General features: G+C 47.2%; 1 protein-coding gene and 1 pseudogene across 4 annotated transcripts in view; both read right to left on the bottom strand.

Moving 5' to 3' along the window:
- Positions 1-823: 823 nt before the first annotated feature.
- MRTFB (myocardin related transcription factor B) overlaps positions 824-26,936 on the bottom strand; it is a 137,876-nt gene continuing 111,763 nt past the window's right edge. For 2 of the 3 annotated variants that reach the window (XM_080942507.1, XM_080942508.1), the window contains exons 9-17: positions 24,281-24,418; positions 20,071-20,330; positions 16,936-17,017; positions 15,492-16,523; positions 14,021-14,173; positions 12,514-12,672; positions 12,161-12,298; positions 8,111-8,171; positions 824-5,795 (exon numbers count right to left, since the gene is read on the bottom strand). In XM_080942507.1, coding sequence (XP_080798633.1) covers positions 5,263-5,795; positions 8,111-8,171; positions 12,161-12,298; positions 12,514-12,672; positions 14,021-14,173; positions 15,492-16,523; positions 16,936-17,017; positions 20,071-20,330; positions 24,281-24,418 — 2,556 coding nt within the window. In that variant the 3' untranslated portion in view covers positions 824-5,262. The remainder of the gene's footprint in view (positions 5,796-8,110; positions 8,172-12,160; positions 12,299-12,513; positions 12,673-14,020; positions 14,174-15,491; positions 16,524-16,935; positions 17,018-20,070; positions 20,331-24,280; positions 24,419-26,936) is intronic. The other variant, XR_013975649.1, reaches the window with a different exon arrangement.
- Positions 11,439-11,743, bottom strand: LOC308440414 (cytochrome c, somatic-like; annotated as a pseudogene). The gene has a single exon. The product of its transcript is annotated as a cytochrome c, somatic-like (transcript).

Here is a 26,936-nt window from a genome sequence, read left to right as displayed (position 1 = left end):
CCGTAAAGAAAGCCTTGGGCCAATTGCTGGGGGGGGGGGGCGGTACAGGAGGGACTTCCGGGCCATTGGAGGAAAAAGGAGACACTGGGAGAGGAGTTTTGCCATGCTTTAGAGGGAGAAGAACACAGCAGCCATGTGAGGTCTCCTGAGGAGCTGGGTCAAATGGCCACTACTACAGGTCAGAGATGTTTGGCAGGGGCTAGACGGGACTAGCCACCGAGGTTTAGGGGAGGTGGGAGGTAAGGACACTCTTAACCAGGCAGAAGATAGTAGCACCCAGTAATTGTGCCAAGAAGGCAAGCTGAAAAAGAACAAACTGCGTCTGTGTCTTTTATCTGTGGATTCAAGGGACGCTGGGTAGGGAGATGATAGTATGACACAACAAACACTGCATCCAATCTGACCATGGGCTTTTGGCCGAAATGTCTCCCCCTGCTTACTAACTTCTAAAGATCTTTCTATATGGGCCATAAAGTACTTGTACGTAAGTAGTTGCTTTAGAGACTTTGCTGAACTCAAGGGTGTTTGGAAGCTTTGTTAATATGGTTGTCACCATCAGAGAGGAGCCAGCACTCACTGTGGTCATTGTGTGCCCACACTATAGCAAGGACCAGGTACTTTAATGCTTTTTACTCAGTGGTTCCTGATTCTGTGGAGGACAGAACATCCCTGTGAGGACATGAGGTAGGCAGCCTAGTTTCAGCTGGCCTGCTTGTGCCTGGCCAGGAGCTATTCTGAAGATGGTGTACTGCTAGAGGCTGTCCCTTTTCTCATGTGTCTACAGTGCCCCACAGAGTATTCCTCTGCACACACAAAGTCATGGTACATCAAAATGTTTTTTTATTTGAGACACAAAAATGCAAAATTGCTGATATCAAACATTTCCCGATCAGCTACAATACTGCCACTATGTACAAAAGATCTGATGATAAATGCGCACACATATAAAAATACAGTCTGCGTTGCCTATGTCCAGCACAAGTGCAAGCGTATGGCATTCAGACACAGTACAGAATTGAGTCAGGGGTGCAAACAGCAAGTACAAAGGCATCATGGTTTGTCTTTAAAACAACATAAAGGCAACCAACATACGAATGGACCCCGATCGCCACGGTTTTCTGTTCACTGAACAAGTGCTCCAACAAGCATAGTGCTGCCCACTGGTGTTTTCTCCTTTCTTTTCAGCAAGTGAGATGCTAAGACATTATGTGAAGATGAAAAGAAGAGAAACACCTGTGAAGATGAAAAGAAGAGAAACACCTGCATGTCCATTGCAAGCAACAGAGAACTAACCCTGACATACAAGATAATCCTGCATTACTACCAAGTATGTTATTCTTAAACCAACAAAACAGCTCTATGCTATTGTATAGGAAAACAAGAAAGAAATATCTACATCTCTGAAAATTATAACCTTAAATGGAACCGTTTGGGGACTGACTTGAGGTCACATTAGTCTGAAACTTTATAAGTGGCTGCTTTTGGCAAATACCCGGCGATGCCTTTGGTTCCTTTAAGCATTTTGGATTACTACTGGTTTCTTGAGGTCAAGTACTTTTGATGGATACCATATCCTTTCCTAAACCTTCCTCTCCCGTCAGCGGGTGGGTTCCTCACAGCAGAAAGCAGAGGTAAGAAGCTGGACCACTTTCCAGTGAGTCTGTCTGTCCGCTCACTAAAGCTTTGTCTTGGGCTTTCCTGTTCCTGCCGGTGTCTCTGATGATTTCAGACAGCACCTCATAGGACTGAGATTGTCAAGCTGCTGTCACAAGCCTGGGACACCTCCAGGGAATGAGTGGAATATAAAGCTTCTTGTAAACATGCGAAGCTTTGTGAATCATAGGCCTTAACTAAAAGATACAGGGACACCTGCTCACTCCTAGTCACTAGACAAAAACAGAGTCCAGAGACTGTTAAATGAAAAGGGGTTGAAGGTTTGAACCAGGAAAAAAAAATGACGATATCAGAACTGCTATTTTCCAGTTTTGACAGAAATCTTTTACAATTAGCTAAATGTTCAGGATGATGCTCTCCAAACACACCTGTGAGCACGGTGCCCCTGATAAACCTAGCCTTCCAGTTAGTGTGCTGGGATCACTGGGGCTAACAGTGCTCTGGGGCAGTGGGCCCTGTGTATCTGATGTCCTCAGTGTTGTGTGTGTGCTGTGATGCACAGAGGCAAGCGAAGCTGTTTGACTTTGCTGGCCCCGACCTGGCTGCTCTGCTGGTAGAATCCAATAGCCACTCTCAGCAAACTCTGGTGGTAATGGAGTCCCCAGCCTTCTACCAGAAAGATCTTCTGAGCCTGGCCACCATGGGAACAGCCAAGGGTGTAGATACGATGGGGTCTCCTCTTGGCCACTTCCCTGAGCCAGGTCTGCTGTGGACAGTAAACCCTGACTGGAGGACAGCTGCTTCCTCAGCTGGCCCTGCACAGAACACTACAGTAACGGTGAGAAAAACAGCCCAGGAAGCTCAAGCCCACTCTGGTGACAAAGTGGACACTGCTCTCACCCGTCCCTCAGTGTCAGCTGACAGTGTGCAGGGTGACAGCACGGCCCCATTTCCCAGACTCTGCAGAGCAGACCTGGCTTTCTGGAGTAAGGCATAGCATGTGGTCAAAGAACCATGGAGCTTTGGAAAGGAAAGTGTTAAGTCTTATTAAGTGTCTGTGTGAAATGAACAGAGATGACATTTGAGTGAAAAGTGCCATGGATTCAGGGCTTCCTAGAGAGAGGTCTTGCTCAAATGCACACCGTCACAGTCACACCAGCTTTCTAGAAGCCATAGTGTAATTCTTCCCACACAACCCACCACAGTAAGACAACCAGAAATCTGCACCTCAGAAAGTCAAGTCGATACCACCACACTGTGGGACTTCACAGAAAAGTGAGGCTGGTTTGGACATTGCCATGACGCCCCAGGCTTCTAGGAGGAAGTTTCTTGGCAACATGATACAAACAGAAGCCTTCACTGCATGTGTACCATGCACACGCACAGTGGGTGTCTAATGGGTCTCCACCCTGTGCTTTAATGGCAGTGAAGTGACTTTAGACCTCTTTTGCAGTGTCTCTGTACAACTTGTGGGGGTCAGTTCTGTCCTTGTACCCTCAGGCTTGTTGGCAGGTGCTCCTATGACACACCTTTCCCAATCACTCACTAGGGCTGGGGCTAGGTCAGGAGGCTATGACACACCTTTCCCAATCAATCACTCACTAGGACTGGGGCTAGGTCAGGAGGCCTTTTACAGTGGTCTTTGGTCATGACACTTTCATGAAAGCAGACGGGAAAGATGCCCACTTTCACCCAGAACATGTGGGAGAGGCCTAGCAATGGCATGTCACCGTGTCACATGTGCCTACAGGATGCTTGAGCCAGAACAAGCAGTGCTATGGGGAGTGGGCTGCTAGCAAAGCCAGAGGCTGGAGGCCCCTCGTCTTTTGAAGAAAGAGACCCTGCTGGACAAGGCTGGATGGGCCAGGCACACAAGCAACTGGGAAGGCCTGCTCTGTGCCCACCGTGTTTGGAGGTTGTCTTTCCTGTGGCTTCACAACAACTTAAAAAGCAACAGAAGGGACTTGGGGGCTCACAACTCAGAATTACAGAAATAGAAGTTTTTCTACAGGAGAAAACACACTAGTAATTATGGGCTTCCAGAAACCCACTGATACTTGATACTACTTTAACTGGACACTCAAAGCTGGAGTGAAGCGCTCCACCAAAGCCTAGAACTCAAATTCCCACGGGGAACATGCCTTCCCAGGTCTTCAGCTGGGGCCGGGACACAAGAGCTATGCAGCAGAACCAATGCACTGCACGCTGCCCTGCAAGAGTGCTCTCAGGAGGCTTGGTCAGACGACAGTATCCCGCTACCAGAATGTTGATGTTCCCGATACTGACCTAGCAGATTCTAAACAAGAGGGTTACCAGAGCTCAGTGGCCCCTGCCAGGAAAAGGATGACGGGACAGGATACTTCCTGGATATGCTGTGGAAGAGGCGTGTGGATTGATGTGGAAGCCCACCTGGCTCAGGCTAAAGGGGTTGGGAAGGGAACAGGACAAGGGCTGTCACTGAATACAGATTCAATACTCTGGTAAGTTATTTACAATTTGTCAATAACTAAGTTACTAGATCAAGACTTGTGAAAATCCTGTGGCAGTTGGCATTTTAGAAAATTCTTCAATCACTTGACAGACATAACCTTTCTGTTATGGATCAAGGAACAAGAAAGAAATAAAGCTCCAGTTTCTAGGCTTAGGCTTGAGAATAGCCGAGGAGGCAGGGCATCCAGTTACAAGCCTTTGTAATGAGAACCTGGGACCTGGTGACGGGGTTGGTCTAACCTGTGCTCAAGGTGGGACTGCCCCAGACTCTGACAGACAGCCCACACCTTCCATTCTTCTAACTCATTATGTTAAAAAGGAGTTTCATGCTGAAGCCTTTTTTGGTTCTTTGAGATGGGCATGGTCACCTGAGAGTCTGTCGGCAAGTGGCTCAGTACTCTAGAGATATCTGACTTTTTCCAAGTGGGACCAGTCAACAGCCATCTTTTTACTCTACCAAAGATTGCAGAGGTCACAAGGTCAAAGCACATTCCAATGTCTAATGTCACAGGAGAACCAACCTCGTTCACCATGTCCACTGGGGAAGCTGCAGCATTATCGATGTATGTGGACTCTGTACACCGGGCTCTTGGGTTTCAGTTTCGTAGACTTATGTCATGGTGAAAGGTTGTTCATTTTGATCCCCAAACTCACAAGATGACCTATGACATCACACAGTCACAGATTTCAAAGTGGGATGCAGAGTCTCTGGCTGGAAGCGGCTGCCCAGAGTGCTCAGATGCCTCAGATGCTACTGACCTGCCTTAGGCCATTCACTCCAAGGAGCACATGGCCACTCTTTTCTCCCCTCCCTCCCTCGTGGTAGCCTGGTGTTTCAAATGGAGCTGCTTGCCTCTTATTGGGCCTGTGAGGGGACCACAGAGGATGAAAGGTAGCTGATGACCAGAGCCTAGTGCCACTTCTTGTGGATGGTACCTGACCTTTGGCTTTATCTAGGGCATTTCACAAGGGCTCTGCATATGACTGTCTCTGTGGAGTCTCTCACACTTGGCTTCCAGGCTGTGGCCTTCCTTGTTTTCTGTGACAATGTCATCTTAACTTCCACAGTGCAGCTATGGCTCCAGCTCTGAGCACTGGCCTCAGGATTGTTTTCATGTTTCCAAACTTTACGAGCTCTGAGACAAGTGACCCATGACCTTAGTCCCATGGCAGTGGCAGGTCCTGTGGGTCCAGAAAGTCAGCAGAGAACATGCTTGGTGAAGTGGTGCTCAGTGGAGTGAGCCCGGAGGATGTGTTGGGCATGGTGATATCGAGCCACTCCATGTTGTCCAGGTTGGAGTCTGACAGGTCAAGAGATAGACAAGGGGTCCCTGACACAAACTGGGCCTCAGAGGTCTCCATGGGAGAGTGAGACTGGTACATGCTGGAGTGACTCAGCAAGTCATTCTGGAGATCCTCGATCAGAGAGAAGGGCTCTCTGTCTGCATTGCTGCTCTGTAGTGGGGCAACGTCATTGGCCGAGGGCAAAGTGCCATCCAAGAAAGCTTCTAGCTGGTTCTCTAAGCTGGCCGATAAACTGTTCACAGGTTCTAAGGATACAGGCGGTGCTATCTGGACCTGAGGCGGTGGTCGAGACACCACCGTATTGACTGGCATTGTGGTAATGCTGGCTGTCACTGGTTTCATCTTGGAAATTGGAGAAGGCTCTTCTTTTATCGGGAAGGAAATCTCTGCGCAGAAAAATCGATGCTGTTAGTGTTTGTTGCAGCTGAACTCTATTAGTGACCATCCTGTCACCTTTTACATCTCAGAGGCGGAAACAGCTCTATCCAATTCCTCATAAGTTTAATTTAAAAAGTCGTTATAGTTGGACAGGACTCACATTCGCCAATAAAGCTAGAAAGTTACAGAACAGACATGATACACCTTATCGATAACTCCTTTGCCCTCCCTTGAGGTGAGACAGGTCAGCCACTGCTCTGAGTTCTTGTTCTGAATTATCTGATCTTTAGACAATTAGGTAAATAGCTTAGCAAATGCCAATTATTTATTTATTCTTAAAAATTAACTTTTACGTCTGTATACATGTATGTGCATGTGTTCCTGTGGGAACCCATGGAGGCCAGAAGCGTGTCACCCTGAGCTGTGGTTGCAGCACTTGTAAATCCAACATGGATGGTGAGAACCAAAGTTTAGTCCTCCCAAGGGCAGAAGGTGCCCTTAAAAGAGAAGAAAGTGTCCTTCTGTGTTCCAGCCCCAGTCTGTTTAATTTTTTTGTGGCTCTTTGTGTGTAAGCAGAGATGGATGCAAATGTCTTCCTCAAATCTAACTAGCCCTACATTTGGGACGGGGTCATCTCTGAACTGGGCTCGTTCGTTTAGTCCCAGTGGCCCCCGAGGATCCACGTGTTCCCCTTCCCAACACCAGGATCAGCGTCTTACATCACTGTCCACTTGGTTTTGTGACAGGTTCTGGGGGATCAAACTCGGGTCCTTAGGCTTGCATGGAGCACACGAATGGGAGTCATCTCCCTACGTGACCATGCTGACTCCTTAGCAGGACAACCGGCAAACCAACAGACCTTCGGTGTGGACACACTAGTGCTCACTTAGATGACTTTTAATAACTTCCTTCACTGTTGTTTTGAGATGTCTGGTTATGTGTATCCTTGGCTGATCTGGAACTCAGTATGTGGATCAGGCTGCTTGGAACTTGGAGAGATCTGCTATCTCTGCCTCTTGAGTCCCAAGATTAAACTGTGCTCTACAATGCTTTATTCTTTCTCATTTCTCTGAGAATACAGTAGGGAAGACTTAACCATAAACTTAAAAGTTCAGTGTGTCTGGGTATTTTGTCTACTGTGTGTACAGTGCCCATTCAGGTCACAAGAGGGCGTCGGATTCCCCCTAGGACTGGAGTTACAAACGGTTGTGAGTCATGTGGGTGCTGGGGACTGAACCTGGATCTTCTGGAAGAGCAGACACTGAACCACTGAACCATCTCTTCAGCCCCTTAAGTCACTGGAAAAACCTTATTTTTATCAGATTGAACAAAATTTGCATGCACTGATTATTTATTTATTTTTTTAACTCCCAAGTTTTTAGTTTATGTTAGCCATGAGTTGAACACATTTAAGAGACCACTGAATTCTCAGTCGACTTCTACTAACTCACGTGACCCACATGCAGCCGGCAGATGTGTTCAACACAGATGGAAAAGTATTAATCACTACTTCAAACTCTAAGATTTCGTTCACCAGAGGACTCTGATATGGCATCATCTGACTGCCTCATGCAGACATGCACGTATGTGTTGTATATGCTTTGCCACTGGGCTGCAACCATCCCAGGAAGTTTCTGAAAACTTCTATGCTTTCGGAGTCTATGCTTTTATTTTTTATTTTATTTTTTTAGCTAATGTCTGATTTAAAGATAACATACTATAAACTGATGGCTTTATTTTTTAACTATAGTTTATTACTTACATATGTGAATGCTACCAGAGCATGTGTGTGTAGGTCAGAGAACAACTTGTGGGGGTTAGTTCTCTTTTATGATGTGGATTCTTGGTATCAAACTCAGGTCATTAAGCTTGGCAGCAAGCACTTTTACCCACTGAGTAATCTTACTAGCCCTGATAACTTTTATGTAGACACACTCTGAATTTAATAAAATAACCAGAAGGAGCTCAGGCCAAGTTACTGGACAGTTCTCACCCCAAGATGAGACTGGTGCATAGAACATACTTTGCAGGTATCAGCAGAGTTCAGAGCTGACCCAGCTCTGCTGTGTGAGAAGTCTATCCCTTTTTCCAGGTGACAGATATGGGGATCTGATATCATGTCACCCTTCAGTGTGGAACCGAAGGGCTTTCTTTCCTCTGTTATGTGGTTTAATGGCCTACCTTTAGCAGGTTTAGAACAGCCCATTGTAGAGCCCTATGTTTCTGTTTCTGAGTTTCCAAGACAACAACTATCTTTAGAGAAAGGCTGTCCTGGGCTGTATGAGGCTGCTTCCCTTGAGCTTACGTCCAGCCTGTGACCTACCTCCACTCTTTATGAGGATGTCGAAGAGGTCGTCCATCTGCTGACTGTGCACGCTGGAAACCTGCAGCAGAGGAGAGCAGAGTTAACCCGCGCAGGGCAGCCTTACACTGCACTGAGAGTTCTCTGAGCCTGGGCGTTGCTCTAACACTTGAGAGTCTAGAAAGCAGCCGAGTTGCTAGGGAAATGAAGACATTTAAGTCAAAACACCACAGCATGATAGGTCAACTAAGAGCCAAGGAAGAAGTCAGCTCTGTGACTTCCATTTGTGCCTTACTTCCACTGAATGACAGTTTGGGAGATTTCTAACACTTTATCGCATTTAGCAAGAATTGACCTATCTAAACTATGCACGTTTTCAGCCTTCAGGTTTACTTGACACGTTACACTCGCCACACAGGGTGGTTTGAATGAGAACAATCTCCATTGGCTTCATTGGAGTAGGTGTTACTAGGGGTGGGTTTTGAATTTCAGAAGCTCAAGTCAGAAACGGGCTCCTTCTCTTTCCTTCTGCCTGGCAGTCCAGAGGTAGAACTCCTGGCCCCTTCTCCAGCACCATGTCTGCCTTTGCTGCCATGCTTCTGGCCATGGTGATAATGAACTGAACCTCTTAACTATAAGCCAGCTCCAATGAAATGCTTTTCTTTATAAGAGTTGCTGTGGTCATGGCATCTGTTCAATAAGATCATCATTTGTCAACTGGGAAGCCCCTCACCTCCAGGACCCACTGTCCTTAGATCAGTTTCCTGTCGAGTGCTTCAGACATGATCTTCTTGAGGGTTAAGGTAGGAGAGGTGCATTCTCTTGCACAGCATCATTACTCTGCGCTGTAGCCATGCTGTAGTAGAGCTGAGAACAGTTCACTCCTTTCATGAACGGGAATGTCTGCCTGCTCAGTCATCCACTTGTTGGTGGACCTCCCACTTTTGGGCTGTTAACAAAGCTGCTATCAGAAACCTGTGCATAGCTCTGCACAACCATGCCCTGTTTCCTCTTGGTAAGTACTAAGTCTCAGAGTGGATGTACACGTACCATCTTGGAAAGTGGCCAAACTGGTTCCCAACATTGTCCTGTGTTCCCACAGCAGGTACTCTGCTTCCCCATTTGTACCTGAGATGGGTTGAGGGATGGAGATGTGGTTCTACTGTATTTTTCTGCTGCCTGCTGAGTGCCTGCTGTGGGTCTGCACCGTTAGCGACTTAGCATCCTTGGTGAAGTATATGCTCTCCTGCCACAAGTAGATCTAGTAAGTTTCTTGTTTGGACAGTGTGTTTTCCCCAATCCTTTTGTCTTAAAATCCTTGTTGTTGTGTTTGACAGATTACATTTTATCTAAAATTCTTTGGAGTTTATATTTATTGTTAAGGACACTCTCACTTGATATCCAATCTGGGTAGTACTCTCTTGGAACCTCCTCACTAAGAACTAAAGACAGTGTTCTGAACTTTTTCTGGTTTCCATTTGTTTTTAAAAATGTATTTACTTTGTGAGTGTGTGTGTGCACATATACGTTGTTACATGTGTGCCATAATGCATGGTAGAGGTCAGAGGACAGCTTGCAGGAGAGGGTTCTCTCCTTTCACTACGGGAGTCCTGTGGATGGAACTTGGTTCATCTGGCTTGGTTGGCAAGGTCATTTAGCTACCTTGGCAGTCTCTTTTCATCACTGATGATATCAGTCACATAGCAGTTTTCCCTTATGTGATGTACTGCTTTTCTCTCTACCTTTATTTCTGATAATGTGACTGTGAAGGAATGTGGGATGCTATGATGTAATGTGGGATGTTATAATGTAATGTGGGATGCTATGATGTAATGTGGGATGCTATGATGTAATGTGGAATACAATGATGTAATGTGGGATGCTATGATGTAATGTGGGATGCTATGATGTAACAGGAATTCTGAACACCTTAAAGCTGAAAGCACGAGCTATTATCTCGTCAAGTACTTAGTTGCCCCACTGCCTTGCTTCTCTTTCTACGGCTTCTCTGACTTATACTGTGGGAAGCCACTACATGGACTCTGAGGTTCTAGTCACTAGTGTGTGTGTGTGTGTGTGTGTGTGTGTGTGTGTGTGTGTATAAATATATATATTTAGGGGTCACATATGTACACAATGGAATGGGTTAGCTCAGGATGACTGGAGTTGTGCACTGTTCAGACTAGATCTGCTCACCAGCCATTAGCTCATTGCCTTTTCCCTTCCCTCTGCTAAGTTCACCTATAATTTTGTCTTCCTTCCGTCTTTTTTTTTTTGGAGACAGGACAGATAAACATTTTCTGTTTCTGTGTTTTCCCTGGCTGTCCTGGAGCTTGCTTTGTACACCAGGCTATCCTCAGACTTAGGTCTGCCCGCCTCTACCTCCTAAACGCTGGGATTAAAGGTGTGCAACACTGCCTGGCATGAATTTTCTCAAGAGCTGCACTTTTTTAATTTTAGAATTTCCATTTAATATTAAAAAAAAAAAATCCTGTGTCTGTTTACACTTATAAAGGATAGAAACACAGGGTGAGCCCATATCTCAGCTTGGGGTTCATCTCACTAGTGGCTTTCTCATCCTCCTGTCAGAAGAGGATGCCAATTGGGTTGTTTTCTAAGATGATGGTCTGGTTTGACACGCAGCTGGTTTGGGTTAATTTCAGCTCTGAAACACTCCTGGGGTAGACAGCTCAGGCTCACTTCGCCTTCTGTTTCCTGCTAGGCTGCTGTGCATTCACGCCAAGTCCTCTGTGGCCTGGGGCTCAGGTGGGGCTGTGGACACAGACTTAGGACTTCTCTTGATTGTCCTTATCAGTAGCTCACAGCCTGCTCCTGTGGTTTGCAGGCCATAGCGACTGTCGCTTTCTACCAGAAACCCTGACAGTTAGCAAGACTCCCCGCAAACACAGCCGAAACAGAGAACTCGTGCTTCTGTATGATGACCACAGTTTATAGCTGCTACCCGTGGAAGGTGCTGATGCAGAACTGCAGTCTCATCTAGGAACTGAACCAGTGACATGCAACCCCAGGACTCCTGCTGGCTCCTGTTGGTATGTGCATCAGCTTGGGCAATGCCAGTGAGTTTGCACATGGGAGGCATGCTTCACAGTGAGGGCTGCCTTCTTGTTGTTACTAGGACCACCGGGCAGTTCATTTTACTCCTTGGGGAAGAGATTCCACTTCCAAATGGACCAGGGAAGGGCATCCCAGTTACCAGTTTTACTTAAGTCAGGACTGTTCAACAAAAACATTGTTAGCCATTCATGATCTGAATTTGGTGTATGAATTAAATTATGGTACACATTAAAAGCCACGAGACATTTGTTTTGTAATAAATAAGGCAGTGAAATTACTCATGAGTAGCCTTTTTAAGATAAGCTATTAGGTCTGCCCTTTCTCCCTTCTTAATTCCAGTTTGTTCCCGGGATGTACTTTTTTGGGATTCTCCAAATACTCCATCAGGGTTTCCTCTCCCCAGGTGATGCCTTTTTTCTTGTTGGCATCTGTGTAAGAGAATCCAGCAGCCTGACCTGTCTTCCACCCAAACAGACCGTGGAGATTTGGTCCAGTCTTACGTTTGCCTCCCTTTTCCACGGTGTGGCATTGGGCACAGTTCTGAACAAAAGTCTTCCTGCCTTTTTCAACATCACCCATTTTAAACTCGCTCTGGGCTGGTCAACAGCACAACTGTTCAGTCTCTCCGACAGACGTCCCGCTTTCTCACTGTGATCCTTTCTCACATCGATTCCTCCACTGTGAAAGGGAGCTCTGGAGAGGCAGGGCTTGGATGAGTTTAGGTGAATCGAGGCTAGATGTTTTTTGTAACTGAGAGTTCTTGATCTGCTCACTGGAACCAGGAGGGCTCCAAGGAGACACACCCATCACCTAAGGCCCCACTGTCACTGCGGTTTCCAACACCTGCTGTAGGCAAGTGGCTTTGAGACTTCATAGCTCAATTAAGAACAGCTAGTTAAGTATAAAGCTCCTAGCTGTCATTCTGTTTTAACAGAGGACTGGGCACAATCTGAGGAAGCTCTGAAATGTGTCTGGGGTATGACTGACCACACTCACCTCTGGGACGGCTGGCTGGGTGCTGCGCGTCTGCTTGATGGCATCCTCATACCGAGGTGGGTCTTTTGTCTTCGTGACTGGGGTTGCAAACAAAGAGTGCTGGACAACAAACGGCTGAGGTGGGGGTGGTGAGCTAGGCTGCATCAAACAAGGGAGAGATACTTGTTAGTTCCGGGCCAGCCATGTGTTCCTGCAGTGCCTCAGCTGTGCTGGTCTATCCATAAGTGGCTCAGTGCCCCAAGCACTGGGCAGCTGACAGCTGGTGGATGAGCAGGAATGGCAGTCACTGCTCACCCTGCCGAACCAGCGCCGGTTGCCAGCGGCACTGCGGCACTGTTGTCAGTATGTCTCACCTTGCTGGCTGGGCCGGGTCCATTCTGCAGGGGCGCAAGTGCTGTGCTGCTAGACTGAAGAGCAGGGCTAGGGGTCTTACTGACAAAGGGTTGCGGAGTCGCTGGGCCAGGCTGCCTCTGATACTGAAGAACCGTGTTTGGTGCAGAGTTTGTGAAGACCTGTGGCAGTGAATTTAAGAAAACCCATGTTTTAGAATCCACCTGCTAGGTTTTGGGCCACAGGCTCTCTGCTGGAAGCTGTCTCCTCTGCCAACAGGACTGGATCTGCAGACACTGGTGGAGTGTGGATACCGTGCAGCAGTATTTTATGTGAGATGGCTTACGCAGTCTTCCTTGCTCACTGAGGTGATCTGGTCCCCTTCCTGGACACAGGGTTCTGCCTCCCCACGCACACCATCCTTTGGACATCTTAGGACGTTCAATGCTCTCTGCCCTGTCACTGTTCCAGCTCAGAGCGTGGCCTCCGTGGCTCTGCACTCAGTGTGGCACTTGTACCTTGGGCCCACGGAGCCACCTGCAGACCTCTTCCCCCAGCATTTTCCAGGTCATTAATCCTGGACCTCTTTTGCAGCCACCCCTGGGAGGGGTGCAGCTCAAGCCCTCCCAGAGACATGCCTGTCACGTGGGCAGCAATCAGGTTTCACCCCTTCTAAAGAACCACTTTCTGTGTCAGCAAGCCAAAGGGAAACCAGTATCCATGGAACTCTGAAGTGTTTCTTACGACTCCATGAAGAGGCACAAGTGAAGAGTTTTATAAACTAAGGGCCACATTATTTATACAGTACTGTGTCTTACAGGGCTTGGCTTCATCACCAAAATGAGGTGTGTACTTTATACCACCAATGTCCTTGAACAAAGTGTCTTCTCCCTTAAGTCACCATGGACAGAGATTTACTTATTTGTTCTGTGGGTGGGCATTTTGCCTTGAATGTGTGCCATAAAGGTCAGAAGTGTTCACATTAATTGAGCAGAAGTGTGCAGCTTGTGTTCACATTAATTGAGCAGAAGTGTGCAGCTTGTGTTCACATTAATTGAGCAGAAGTGTGCAGCTTGTGTTCACATTAATTGAGCTATGTTTTCTTTGCTTATTTGGGTTAGAGAAGTTTCCGAAACAAATCCCACGACTATCTTTTTTACCTTCAACTACCTTTCCCTATGGAACAGCACATTTAATTAGAAAAGAAATATACCTCAAAATTCAATAAATCTACCATACCAGAATTATAAAAACATCCTCTGGGAACTTACTTGGAAAATGCTTAGACTATTCAACCATCTTTCACACTAGAGATTTTCCCCAATCTTAGAAAATGTATTTGTAAGTCAAATAGCTTTAGATCCAAGGTTTGTTCTATGGCTGAGGATTACAGGCTTCAAAAAAAAAAAAAAAAAAAAAAAAAAAGGGCAAACAAACAAACAAAAACCCCAGGCTTTGGGGAGGGTGTCCACTGACAGGGGAGAGGTAACAGAACTGAGTAGCATCAGTCTTTCTTGGTAAGCATCCCACCTTTCTGACCGGCTGAGGCTGGCCCAACACATGCTGCGGGAAGGCCTCCTGCTTCTGGGGCAGTGCTGAGGCCAAGGCCGAGGGCAGGGCTGCAGCTGGGACCTGTGCGGCAGCAGCTACCTGAGGCTGAGCCTGGACTCCTTGTGCTGGCGTCTAGGAAGTAAACAAAATTAATCTTAGTGTCAAGAAGCACATCTGGGATTGAGCTTATAATGCAGTGTGACTGACTGTTTGCTTTGGGATTTATAGCTAAGATGACATGACACAATGATTATAGTCACACACTTGGTTCATCTGTATTATCTGATCTTTAGCAATTTTTTCCTTTCTCTGTCACCCCTCCCCATCTGTCTGGAGATGGGGACTGAAGGTTCAAAATCGTCTGGATTCCCGAGAAACACAGCACTTCATTATGTACAGTCACCTGAGCAACTTGCTGGGACAATCCCAAAGCAGTGACAAATGCCAGACAGCTTGTCTTTTGATTTCGCTGTTCCTTAATGTGGCTAAGATTTCAGTTGAAAAGTTTTGAAGGCAGAAAACAGAAACAAGACAGCTCTGAGCATTATAGGTCTGTAACCCATGTAGGAACACCTTTGATAGACACCCAACAGCCTACAGGACTGCCAGAGATGCTGGACATACAGCTGTATACAGGCTCAGTAGAAAACAGGCTTTGTTTTTGTATTAACTACAACAAAAGATCTGGAGCCACTGCCCCACTGATACACGGAATAGAACAGATTCCTAACTCAGGGGCGTTAGATTGCTTTATACTTGCTGAGGGTGTTTGGGGCTGCCTCCTGATCTAAGGTGTGAGCTTATTCCTGCCCACAGGTACTGGGCAGATTAAACGTGAAACACCCACTCAAGTGGAATTCTTGCTTTCTTTATGGCCACATCTAGCTAAGGTCCACCAAAAATGCACTATACAGCAGGTCTGAACAACCCCACTCCATGTTTTCCTCAGCTGAAGCTGAAACATTCTCATATAAATGGCACCTCCCAAGAACAGGTATGACCTCTGCCACTACTCCCAGCCAGAAGACATGGGTTTGCATGTCAGAGCTGTCCTCAGATTCCTAGAGATGGAGTGTCCCTTAGAACCAGGCCACACAGCCTATGCTAATGCCATTAATCTTTAAACATGCATTTTTATGTCTGTGTGCCTTTGTAAGTTTATGTGCATGTGTGCAGGTCCCCAAGGAAATCAGAGGGCATAGGATCTCCTGGAACTGAAGTTACAGACAGTTGTGACCTGCCTGATGCCAGTGCTAGGAACTGAACCCCAGTCCGCTTTGAGAGAAGCATATGTACCCAAGAGAACAAGGGACAGAGCAGGAGGCCACCCTGTTGGGTTTTATGATGCAAACGCAGTGCTAACCAGACCAACCTTGCCCCACACCCACACCATGCCAGCTCAGGGCTGCAGTATTCCCTAGAAGGCAACACCGAGAGACACACTTCATACCTGGAGTTGGAGGCTGCCTACTGGGAGTTGCACCGAAGTAACATTTGAACCCTGGATGGACACCGGCAACAGCAGCTGCGTTGTCTGTGTGGTCAGTAAGGCCTGAGGCTGAGCAACAAGCGCAGGTGGCTGTCCTTGGGAACTCAGGTAGAACTGTGGGACAACATTCTGCTGCTCTGCTTGGGCCATGGGGACCTCCTGCTTGATGACAACAGCCTTTTTGGCAACAAGGGTCTGGCTACCTGCAGAGATGGGCTGACCTACTGAGTGGCCAGACACTGGGGTGGACTGCTGGGGGCTGGAGCAGTCAGGGAGTGAGGTCTCGTCCTTGATGGAGGAGCTGGCATTGCCATGTTTCGCGTCTGATGTACTAAAGGGATGTGGGGAGCCACTGGGCTGAGAGTCTGGCAGTCGCTGCTGCCCACGTTTTTCTGCCTCAAGCTGCATCTTGAGAACCTCCACAAGCTTCTGTTCTTGTTCCAGTTTCCTCTTCAGCTCCTCAATCTGCTTCTCCTTCTCCTGAAGCTTTCGGTCCTTCTCAGCAGCATCCAGTTCTAGGGTTGACAGGGCGCTACTGGTCGGGCTCAGGTTGTCCTCATGGCTTGCCACCCTCAGGGGAGATGAACACAGGAACTGGGAAGGCGACATCATGGTCATGATCTCTGTGAAGGTGTCCGTCATGTTTGTGTCATCAGTACTGAGACTGGACTGCTCGGAGGGGGATGGCGAGATGGGCAGAGGGGAATGGGCATTCTCAACATGGGGCACACTGCTGCATCCAGAAGGTGGCAAGTCTGCCTTGAAAGTGGACACGGAGCTAGTTACAGCATTATGCAGCGTTGTGACTGGCAGTGCCACCGTGACCTCTGGGTTACTGGTGACAATAGCTGCCGATGACACTGCCACAATGCTGCCGGTGGCAAGGTTACTACTGGTCACTTCCTGGAAGGGTTTCAGGCGCTCAATGAGGTCTGGCTTAGTTCCTGACACTGGCAGACCCCTCAGTTTCAGTTCTGTCTTCAGCTCTGACACCTGGAGGCAGAAGCAGATCGGGTGCTTGGTTTAATGAGCCTCCCACACACACCGCATCCCGCTGTTGTGTGCTGACTCTCCCCGCCATCCACACTTCCTCCAACTGCACACACAGGAGGCAGGAGCCTGTGAGCAGTGACTGGGAAACGGGTGAGACCACAGCTCTTGCTACAGAGGAGTGGCCTCTGCTCATGGTGCCCAAATAAGGCACGTGGTCGGTAAATAAGAATTAGTATCAGGTATCTGAAATTAAACACCTAGTGGAATAAAAAGAAAACATTCCCATGAAGGGTGCCAGTGTGTTGCTAAAGTCATCCATCTATAGACAACTGGGCACGTGACAGGCAAACCTGGCCGTCTGCTCATGTGCAAGTACAGAACTCGGGTGAAGAGCTGGAGGTGGGGTCGTCACCTTTAAGTCGTCCAAGCTCGAGGGCAGTGGTCCTGGCCTCCTCGTTGGCATGCTGGTGCTGCCACTGTTGTTCTTGTCAGTTCTTCAAGAAGAAGAGAAATGGCGCTTACAACAAGCTTGTTTCAGCTTTGGGACTATTAACAATCTGTCAGCTTACGCGGAGAATCGATTGTGGATACAGATGAAAAAATCAGTCTGTGGAAATGTCAAATGCATCCTACTCCAGTCAAATCCCCAGAGGCTCCATCTGCTTGTGAGGACACTTGGGAGTCCACTCTACTCTCAGGCCCCTCGCAAGGCAAGCTACAAGGTCTGCACTTGCTGTGGTGTGTGCCGCCCATATGCCGCCCGTCAGCAGCTACCAGTCACACCAGCGCCTTTCAGCACTTGCCTGATGTGATACAGTTGAAACCCTCACCTTAAAAACGAAGGTCTCCAAGGTTTGGGTGAAGTGAGGAGAGTCTTGTGTCTCACCTTAGAGTTGTGAGAACTCAACCCGTGTGTTTTGTTTTACTGCATTCAACACTGGTGCCACAAGGAACACGGCTGTGTATGCTTTGGGTCAACCTTGCCATGAAGTTTGAGTAACAGCTATTCTGTGCTGTACTATCTCATGTCTGAGTTTGTAATACCCGCATGGAAAGGTGGAGACAGAAGGGTCCCGGGGCTTGCTGGCCAAGCTCACAGGCCATGGATTAGTGGGCTGGAGGTTCAGCAAGAGACACTACCTAGACAAATAAGGTAACAATGACAGAGCCCATGACACTGACTCTGACACCCACACACATAAAATGCCTTATGCTGCCTCTGGCTAAGGTTCTGTGCTTGTGCCTGTGGTTCACTGTAACAATTGTTATCTTTATTTATTATTACTTATTTATCACTGCATTTGTGTGAGTACAGTGTTGCTGTTCTCAGACACACCAGAAGAGGGCATCAGATCTCATCACAACAGATGGTTGTGAGCCATCATGTGGTTGCTGGGAATTGAACTCAGGACCTCTGGAAGAGCAGTCTGTGCTCTTAACCACTGAACCATCTCTCCAGCCCCTTCTGTTATTTTAAAAGCGGGATTCTCTTTTCACCTAAATCATAGATGAGAGTCCTGCGGCAGTGAGTTCTGAGCTGGCTTCTGCAGGCTTGTTCCTGTGGTGATTTGGAGGCACAGATATCGGCAGAAACTCCTCCCTCAGAGTGTCAGGCTTTTGCCTTATTTTCCAGATGGGGTCTTGTGACACAGCCTAGGCTAGGTTTGAACATGCAGTCTGCAACGGTCCCTTCCCTCATGTCAGGGCTATGTAGTGCTGGCTAGAACTGTGATGGATCTCTGGTAAAGATGAACAGTGTGTGGGAAAACAAAACCCTCATTTTTCAGATCTGGGAACTGGCCAGAACCTGAGTTCAGTGTTCCTGTGGTTAAATGACACATGGCACTAGATGGCTCTTCCTCTTCCTGGGGTAGGTGGTTTGGTTGTGACAGTGGGTGACACTCATGGACAAGAGGGGAACTGAAGCCCCAGGGAACAAGTCAGGGTATGTGGGGTTTGGAGTCCTACGTAGCCTTGATGTCCTCTTCCCTGGTACAGAGGTGAGCTGTTTAACTTTTACTTTGGGGTGAAGAGTGGGTTCAGCACTTAAGAGCACGTGTTCCTGTAGAGGACCTGGGTTTCGTTCTCAGCCCTACATGGCAGCTCACAACCATCTGTCACTCTAGCCTGGGGGATCCTCAGGCACCAGGCATGCATAGGAAGGCTTGTTTGAGGTTAACTCTGTGCATGGGCGCTGTGCCTGCAGGTGTCAGTGTCACTTTTAAAAGGACAGTCCCCAGGCAGTCGTCACAGGAAAAGCTTTTCTGTGGGATTTCCAGTTTCAGTTCCTCACTGGGAACAATAAAAAGGAGCCATCTCACCGGCCCTTCAGGGCAAACGTGGAGCCACAGTCACCACTGTTGAACAGCTGTTGACACTGGTGCCCAAAGAGGTAGCATTGCAGGAGGTGGCCCAGGGCTTAGACAGAGGTGAAGCGCAGTGGCAGTGGCGGCTGCTGGGGCTGTCCTAACTCTCTAACAGCTTACTTGGGTGGGCTTGCTCTTAAATGAGAACAGAGATGTCCCCATCTCCACACTCTGATGTTTAAAGCTTCACAATATGGTTGAAGCTACCAATGCATTCAGTCTTCATCATATATTTTTATCTTAGAAGCAAACTGATAATCATTCCCCCATGGGGAGCCATTATTTTCTAACAGCATCGTTTAGTGAGTTTTCTAGAAAAGTAGCCTAGACCTGCAGGGTCAGTGGGGTCCAGTCTGACGGACCAGCTTCACTCAGTCTCTCTAATGACAAGCTTTCTGTCTTTTCCTAGACTCCTCTCCAGAGCTGAGGGAGAGGAAAGTGAAAGACAGGTTTTCTATTCAGAAAAAGCATACTGGGATCAACACTGAAAGCACTTTCCAGTCAATGAGCTGAGGACACAAACTTGCCTGCTCTAAGCCAAGGACAGGTCTCAAGCTGTGCAGATGCCATCCACACACAGATCGTTCCCTGTGTGTCACCTCTGTCCCATCCTGCCACTAGCTCATCATGGCCCCTTTGCCCCGGAACATTTCGTCTCCTTCACTATCAGCATGGAACTGTAACCTTTAATGACTCAGTCTTACCCGGTTTCCACCATAAGAGCTGCCCAGTCTGCCACATGGAATAGTCTGCTGCAGACAGCTCTCCCCACTTTCACCTGTCTTAGGAACCGAGTGCGGTCCCTACTAGGCAGTGGTCTCAGACCACTGCACGCCCTTCCTCTTTTCCTGTTTGGAAGAGCCTTCCTGTGGGAACTTTCCACAAACCTTTCCCTCACTCCTGCCTTCCTGCCCTTGCTTCTTCCTTGCAGGTGGGGACAGTTGACACTGATGGGTCCTGAATAGTTGTGGAAGGCTCTGAGACAACTGGAGGGCAAATGTTGGACTACACAGCAGGCCACATTCACTGGGGATTTTAGACACTGTGGTGAGCTTGGACCACAGCTAAGTGAAGGTGGTCCTGGAGCAGAGTACTTGGCCATACCCAACCTTCTAGAACTTGGGCTCCTCCCAAAGCCAGGGCACAAGCCATGACAGGACAAACCCCAAGCACAGGCTTACTTGATGGGTGCAGGTAGGATAGTCTGGTAGTTGTAGTGCTGCTGCTGCTGCTGCTGCTGCTGGCTCAGGATCTGCAGCTGCAGGAAGAGCTGCTGCTGCTGGAGTAGGCGGGCATAGTTGGAGTCCATCTGTGGCTCGCTCTTCTCCCCTTTCTGGTTGGGGGGAATGTACTGGTGGTACTTGAGCTTCTTCACGCGGGGTTTCTGATCTTTGCTTTTTTTGCTACGGTGTTTGTCATTTGAATTCTTGGGATGGCTTTGCTAATTTTTGAGGAAATAGAAAGGAGAACTTTTTAAGAGCTGTCAGAGTAACATGGACTGAATCTGCTTGTTGGTCAGTGTTGAAAGTGCAAAGGAACTTTCATATATTTGACAGTGTAGGAAATGCCTGTTCCTGATACAATTACTGTAGTACCCTTGCTTAAAGCAAGAGTTCCAACTTACTGCTAAATAAACCCATCTATTCATGAAAGAGAGAGAGGGAGGGAGGAAGAAATCTGTCCACGAGTGTGAAACATACATGGCAGCAAGCACTTAGTGATTCACAAGTAAAATGGCAGTGTGCCTTAGACAGTCATGAGTGGCCCTGGTGAGGGACACATGGAATACATTTCAGGAACCACTGGCCTGGACCTGTAATTCTAGCACTCAGGAAGTAGGAATGGGAGGATCAGGAGTTCAAGGTCATCCTTGGCTACAGAGTCTGATGCCAGCCTAGGCCATAAGACCCTGTCTCAAAAAGAAAGAACCACAGAGACAGTTGCAGACTTTGTTTGATTTGAAGATTTTCACTCTACATTGCTCCCTTGGCACTGCCAATACAAATAAAAGACTCTGGGCTTCCCGCATAGAGACACAAAGTGCTTATGTATAGTGTGTCCCACTGCATGTATAAAAAGGCAAGAGCTATGTCACTAGTATGGTGTGTAATTAAGAAAATATAGCTATTAGCACACGCCTTTAATCCCAGCACTTGGGAGGCAGAAGCAGTCAGATCTCTGTGAGTTCAAGGCCAGCCTGGTCCTGGAGTGCGTTCCAAACAGTCAGGGCGACACAGTGAAACCCTGTCTGGAAAAACCAAATATCAAAACCAACCAACCAACCAAACTAACCAACCAAACCAACCAACCAAACCAACCAACCAACCAAATCAACCAACCAACCAAACCAACCAACCAACCCACCCACCCACCCACCAACCAACCAAACCAACCCACCAAACAACCTACCAACCAACCAACCCACCAACCAACCAACCAAACCAACCAACCAACCCACCAACCAACCAACCAACCAAACCAACCAACCAACCCACCAACCAACCAACCCACCAACCAACCAACCAACCAAACCAACCAACCCACCAACCAACCAACCAACCCACCAACCAACCCACCAACCAACCAAACCAACCAACCAACCCACCAAAAACAACGACAACAACAAATGCAAGCAAACAAAAGTGCGGCCATGGGAAATGAGTAAAAGCTTCTTTCCAGTGAGAATGAGGCAGACTACATAGGTGGTTTTAAGGAAAATAAAGAATCCACAATACTAAGTGTGGAAGTTTGGTTGGTGCTATGCACTATGATGCTAAATTGCATAGAGAAAGGCCTATGCCTACCAGTGACTTCTCAAGTTTACAGGCTTTTGTTGTGCAAATCTTGTGCCTCAGTTTAAAACCCTTGGTTAAATAAACTTGGCCACAGCCAAGTACTGAAAGGACTTGGGTTTGGAGTGATCAGGTTGGGGGAGACAGACTTGAGAAGAGAAGGGAGAAGAATGAGGTGAGAGGGCTGCCAGGAGGGGAGGTGGAAGAAACAGCAAGAATCTGGGGTAAACTGCTGGGGAGGTGGCTAAGCCAGCAGTTAGAAGAGTAGATTGGGGTCCCCCACAGCCATTGTCATGGCCAAATAAAATAACCATAGTCTGAGTCTCATTCATTTATAAGCTTGTCGGGGATGGTGAGAGTGTGCACTTGCCTATGGTCACAGATGGTGAGTGTGCACTTGCCCATAGTCACAGATGGTGAGTGTGCACTTGCCCATAGTCACAGACGGTGAGAGTGTGCACTTGGTGTCTCTTAGGACTGACAAGGCAACTTTGTCCTGAGTTGCTCTTTTCAGTCTCAGAAATACCAGACCACTCTCTGCCTTTGGTACTCACACTACCACTTCATTTGAAAAGAAAACAATAAAATCAGAGCTTGTTTGTGTGGCTTGTCCTATTCTGGTCTATTTTTGTTTTATCTTGTCTCATTATTCTTTAGATACCTGTTTGTTTTCTAATGAGAGACAGAAAGAGTGTAGGTGGGAAAGATGGAGAACCTTTGAGGCGTTGGGAGAGGGGAAACTTTGAACTGAATATATTGTTTGAAAAACATCTACTTTCAATAAAAGAAATAAAAACCACAAGACAAAGAACAAAATGAAACAAAACAGTGGGCTGGAGAGGTGGCTTGGCTGTAAGAGTACTGGCTGCTCTTACAGAACAACTGGGTTTGGGCACTCACATGGGACACATGTACAAATGAAGACAAATGCTTATACAAATAGTAAATATGAAAAACCTCAGACAAAAGAGTATATTTTAGTCACAGACAACTGACTAGATCTTCTGAATAAGACACACACACACACACACACTCATAACCAAAGAAGATCTAGAGCAGACACTGAAGCTTTAACACACTTGGGTACACCTTCCTGCTGAGTGCCAGTGTAAAGTGGAACAGGGATGTCCTTGCATACTCTGGGGGAAGGTGTTTTCCTCTCCCTGCAGACTACATGTCATGAGACTGGTTTTGCCATAGGACTTCGATAGCAGGGTTACAAACAGCCAATGGAAACAGGCTGCTGACTGATTCACTAGAGCTCAGTGTGTATCTTTTCCATAAATCTGTGCCGGGACATCACACAGTGCACTCGTGGCTCTGGTGGGAGCGGGTACCCCGTGGAAACTGGCAAGGCTGTAACTTGCCGAGTTATTACACACCCTTCAGCACAGCACTCACGTGACAGCTAGTTTCAGCATGTGCGTGGGAGATGTATGAGAGGGCTGTGGCTGGAGCTTGTGCCTCTGCCTTCCCTGAACTGCACAGGCATCCTTGGTGCTTCCTCCCTTCAAAGCCCTTCCTAAAGGAGATACTAGGGAAGCAGAGGAGCAGAGAGGTGACGAGGACAGGCTGGCATTCTGGCCCTTTTTGTGCCATTGAGGGATACAGGGAGATGGAGGAGATACTGAAACATGTGTTAGCAGGTGACTTTGTTGGTATTTCTGGTTCCAGTACTAAGCTGGGGAAAGGTGTTGGAGTTCCACCTCCTCAGACAAGCCTTAGTGGGAAGGCGGGAGAGAAGACTGTACTCATCTGAAAGACATCAGGCAGAAAATGGCTAGAGTAGAGCCTGGGGGACTGGACCTTTCTGGCCATGCTACTTCCTCAGTTCTCGTCAGTCTCTCTACGGGTCAGTCTCTGTGTGATGGCAAGGTTAGTGGACACTGAGGTCCTACGGAGGTCAGGAGCTCTGAGACATGTACACTGCCAATTTTGGGAAGAGCCATGCATGAAATGATTATTCTTTGATCTTATACCACTTTATTAAAGGACTTTAAGAAATTTTAAAATGTACTATATCTTTAAGTTTCTTTCCTCATCTGAGATTTATTCTCACTGAATAATTTCAACCATGTGCACTTTGGGGAATAGTGTCATAAACTGGGCTTATCTAAGATCACACCAAGCTTCTTCTGGCTAAAATAGCTAAACCAACCCCCCCCCCCCCAGCTTCTGAGCGGCGTACACTGTCCACTAGACAGCACAGAGCTTCTGAGCGGAGTACACTGTCCACTAGACAGCACAGAGCTTCTCCTTCTGTGCATCAATTATCCCCAAAGCTGGCTGTCATAAAGACACCTATGTGAGGCTGTGCCTCCACAGCTTCAGCAAGTCATCTCTGTGTGTTTAGCTGGGCAAGGCTGCCGACGGGAGGACTCCTGAAGCACACCTCGTAGCACAGCACTGCATATAAGCCAAGCTCTGTATCATTTTTCTGTTACCATGACGACAGGTCATATGTTGACTGAGCCTAACAAGCACTACAGTTTAGTTTTCAAGGTTTGTGTTAAAAAGCAGGGGTAGATCAAGACACATGCCTCTGTTTAGTGTCCACAGGCTTGAGACAGAGCCACTGAGTGGAGTCCTATGTACCCACCTTCACCAGCGTTGGGCCAGACTTCACTGAAGACACAGTGTTCGTGGGGAGGACGGGAGCTATAGACCTCGTGGGAGGCTGGTCCGAAGTTAGAGGGGTTTTCAAGAATTCAGGAACTGCTGGGGACACTGAGGTAAACTGTTGGGAAAGGCAGAAAGTGACAACAAGGCCATGAGCTCAGTGACTGTAAGAGGACTAGAATTACAAAATGCCCTTACTCATTACCCAGTACAAAGTGGTCAGCCTCAGACTGTGCTCCTATGAACAACACAAATGGCTCAGCAGGTTGGCTTTGTGTTTGTACATACACACATACACACATACACATGTACTGATGATGGAGCAGACCAGGCTAGCAATTTGAGAATGGGGGCACCTGGGAGAGGCTCAAAGGAGGAAAGGGAGGAATAAGTGACAGAATTTTATTTTAATTAAAATAAAAATCCTTCAATTATAAAAAATAAAAGTAAGTTTATAAAATGAAACAAAGAAAAATATGCTATTGTGCCTAGAACCCAAAGGAATGACAGATTGAATCTTAATGCAGCAGGCTATTTACCAGTTACCTCTGTAGCAATGGATAGCTGGAACTAAGTAAGGTTAGACTGACTTATGGTAGTGTTTTTAGTTTTTTCTCCTCAAAAATATGGTCAGAACCATCCTCATTTCTGGAAGAAAAAACAAAACAAAACAAACAAACAAACAAAAAACCCCCCCAAAAACCCAAGACTCTTAAAAACACCCAAAACAATACATGGCTTTTCTAAAGTTTTCTTGATAGACAGGTCATGCTAACCATGGCTAATTTACATGTAGGGTTTGGCCTCTGAGAGAATGTCATGCCCTGTCCCCTGCAGCTGGCAGCATCTCAGTGAAGGCTTGTGTTATTCCCAGGGCCTTCAATGTGGTGCACACCTCAGACTTCTGCCTTGGAGCTGATGCTAACTGACCACATCACTGCGTCTTTCAAAAGAGAAGCTGAATAACGCATTCCCAGGAGACTGGCTCACTGCATCCTGGAGCTTCTCTCCCAGATGCTGGGCTTTGCCCTCCCGAGTGAGCACTAGCATGGAGCTGGGGTGGAAGCTGGAAACCTGGAGTGTATAAGCAATAGACCTTTGTTTAGCTGATGAATGGTGCTCTTGTGGCTTCTCCTCAGCAGTCCTCCTCAAGTGCAGTGCCTGTGTGAGCGCGTGCACACAAACCCCTGGCTCTCTCCAGGCCGGCTCCTGCTACGCACTTCAGTGTGGAATTATTAGCGTTAGACACCGTAAAGAACTCTGTAAAGATGGCTGTGGTCAGTTTCATCTCATCCAGAAATGGCAGCTAGGGACCTATCCTGTGTTCTTCAACTCTAAGGAGATGTCTGGCTCCCTGACAAACCTGTGGCCAGCCAAGAAAAAGGTGGCACTTCCTTACAGGACATGGTCTGATGTCATTAGTTATTGTCTAGAAAGAAGTAACTGTCTCTGGTGGTCTCACAGGAAGCACAGTCTTTGGCTCTTGTATAATTGGTATGTGAAGTGGAATCAAATGCTTAAATTGTGAACTGCACATTTATGTTCTTATGCTGACTAGCACAGCATTCATGTTATATTTGAGAATAAAGTGTTTACTACTTAAATGGCCATCAGAGCATGGGCATGCTAGTGATGATACCTTCTGGCCTGCATCCCTAGGCTGTGCCTCCTTTAGCCTCTGAAGCAGATGCTGTTTTCTCATTTTCTCTACTTCAATGTGACTATTATCCAGAAAAACTATAAAACCAACTCTACTGACTTCCAGTGGCCGTTCACCGGACCTAATGAGAAGATAAGCAAGTTGAAAGGAAAGATCCAGTTTCCCAGGCATTGTGTCTGGCTTTGTAGTATGTCTTCAGAACGTCCCAAAATATCCTCTCCAACTGGCACCTAGATCATGTCTAGGTGTTAGGCTCCAGTTAGGTAAACCTCCCAAATGAGTCCTGGTGCCGGGGTTCTGAAATAGCCATGTTCTAAAAGGGTTGAAAATATGCAGGTCACAAAGGATACTTTCTCTGCTCTATAGTTAACAGCAATATGCCATCACCTTAGCAGAAATGCTAGGTATGTGTCTAAACTGACACCAAAGCCTGCATTCATTTTGTGAATCTCTAACTTCAGTGGTCCTAAAGAAGAAACACAAGGTGCAGACCTCACTTCCATCCCACAGGGTGACTGTTTCCAACACAGGGTATAAGATCATGATTGCTAATTCCTTCATTTTCATCCTAACGCTATCCAAGAATCACCAGGGGCTGGGGACTGGCTCCTCTGGTGGACTGCTTGCCTTGTAAACATGAAGAACTGAGTTTGGAACCCTAGTATTCATTAAAAAAAAAAAAAAAAAAAAAAAAAAAAGCAAGGTCTGACTGTATGCATCTGTAATCCCAGTACTGGGAAGACAGGCAGGAAGATCCTCGTAGCTCCTTGGTTAGGCAACCTCACCAAGTAAGTGAGCTGCAGGTTCTGTGAGTGACCTTATCTCAAAACTTAAGACAAAAGTGATTTGAGGAAGACCCTAATGCTAACCTCTCTTTCTCATGAACATATGTAACATATGCAATACTTGACACCAACCTCTGGCTTTCACATATGTGCATACATGTACAAATACACAACCATGCAATATAACACAT

The sequence above is a fragment of the Micromys minutus genome (assembly GCF_963924665.1).
Source record: "Micromys minutus genome assembly, chromosome: 31".
Taxonomy (NCBI): domain Eukaryota; kingdom Metazoa; phylum Chordata; class Mammalia; order Rodentia; family Muridae; genus Micromys; species Micromys minutus.
The sequence above is the reverse complement of the archived record's forward strand: the minus strand, read 5'-3'. Positions and strand labels throughout refer to the sequence as shown.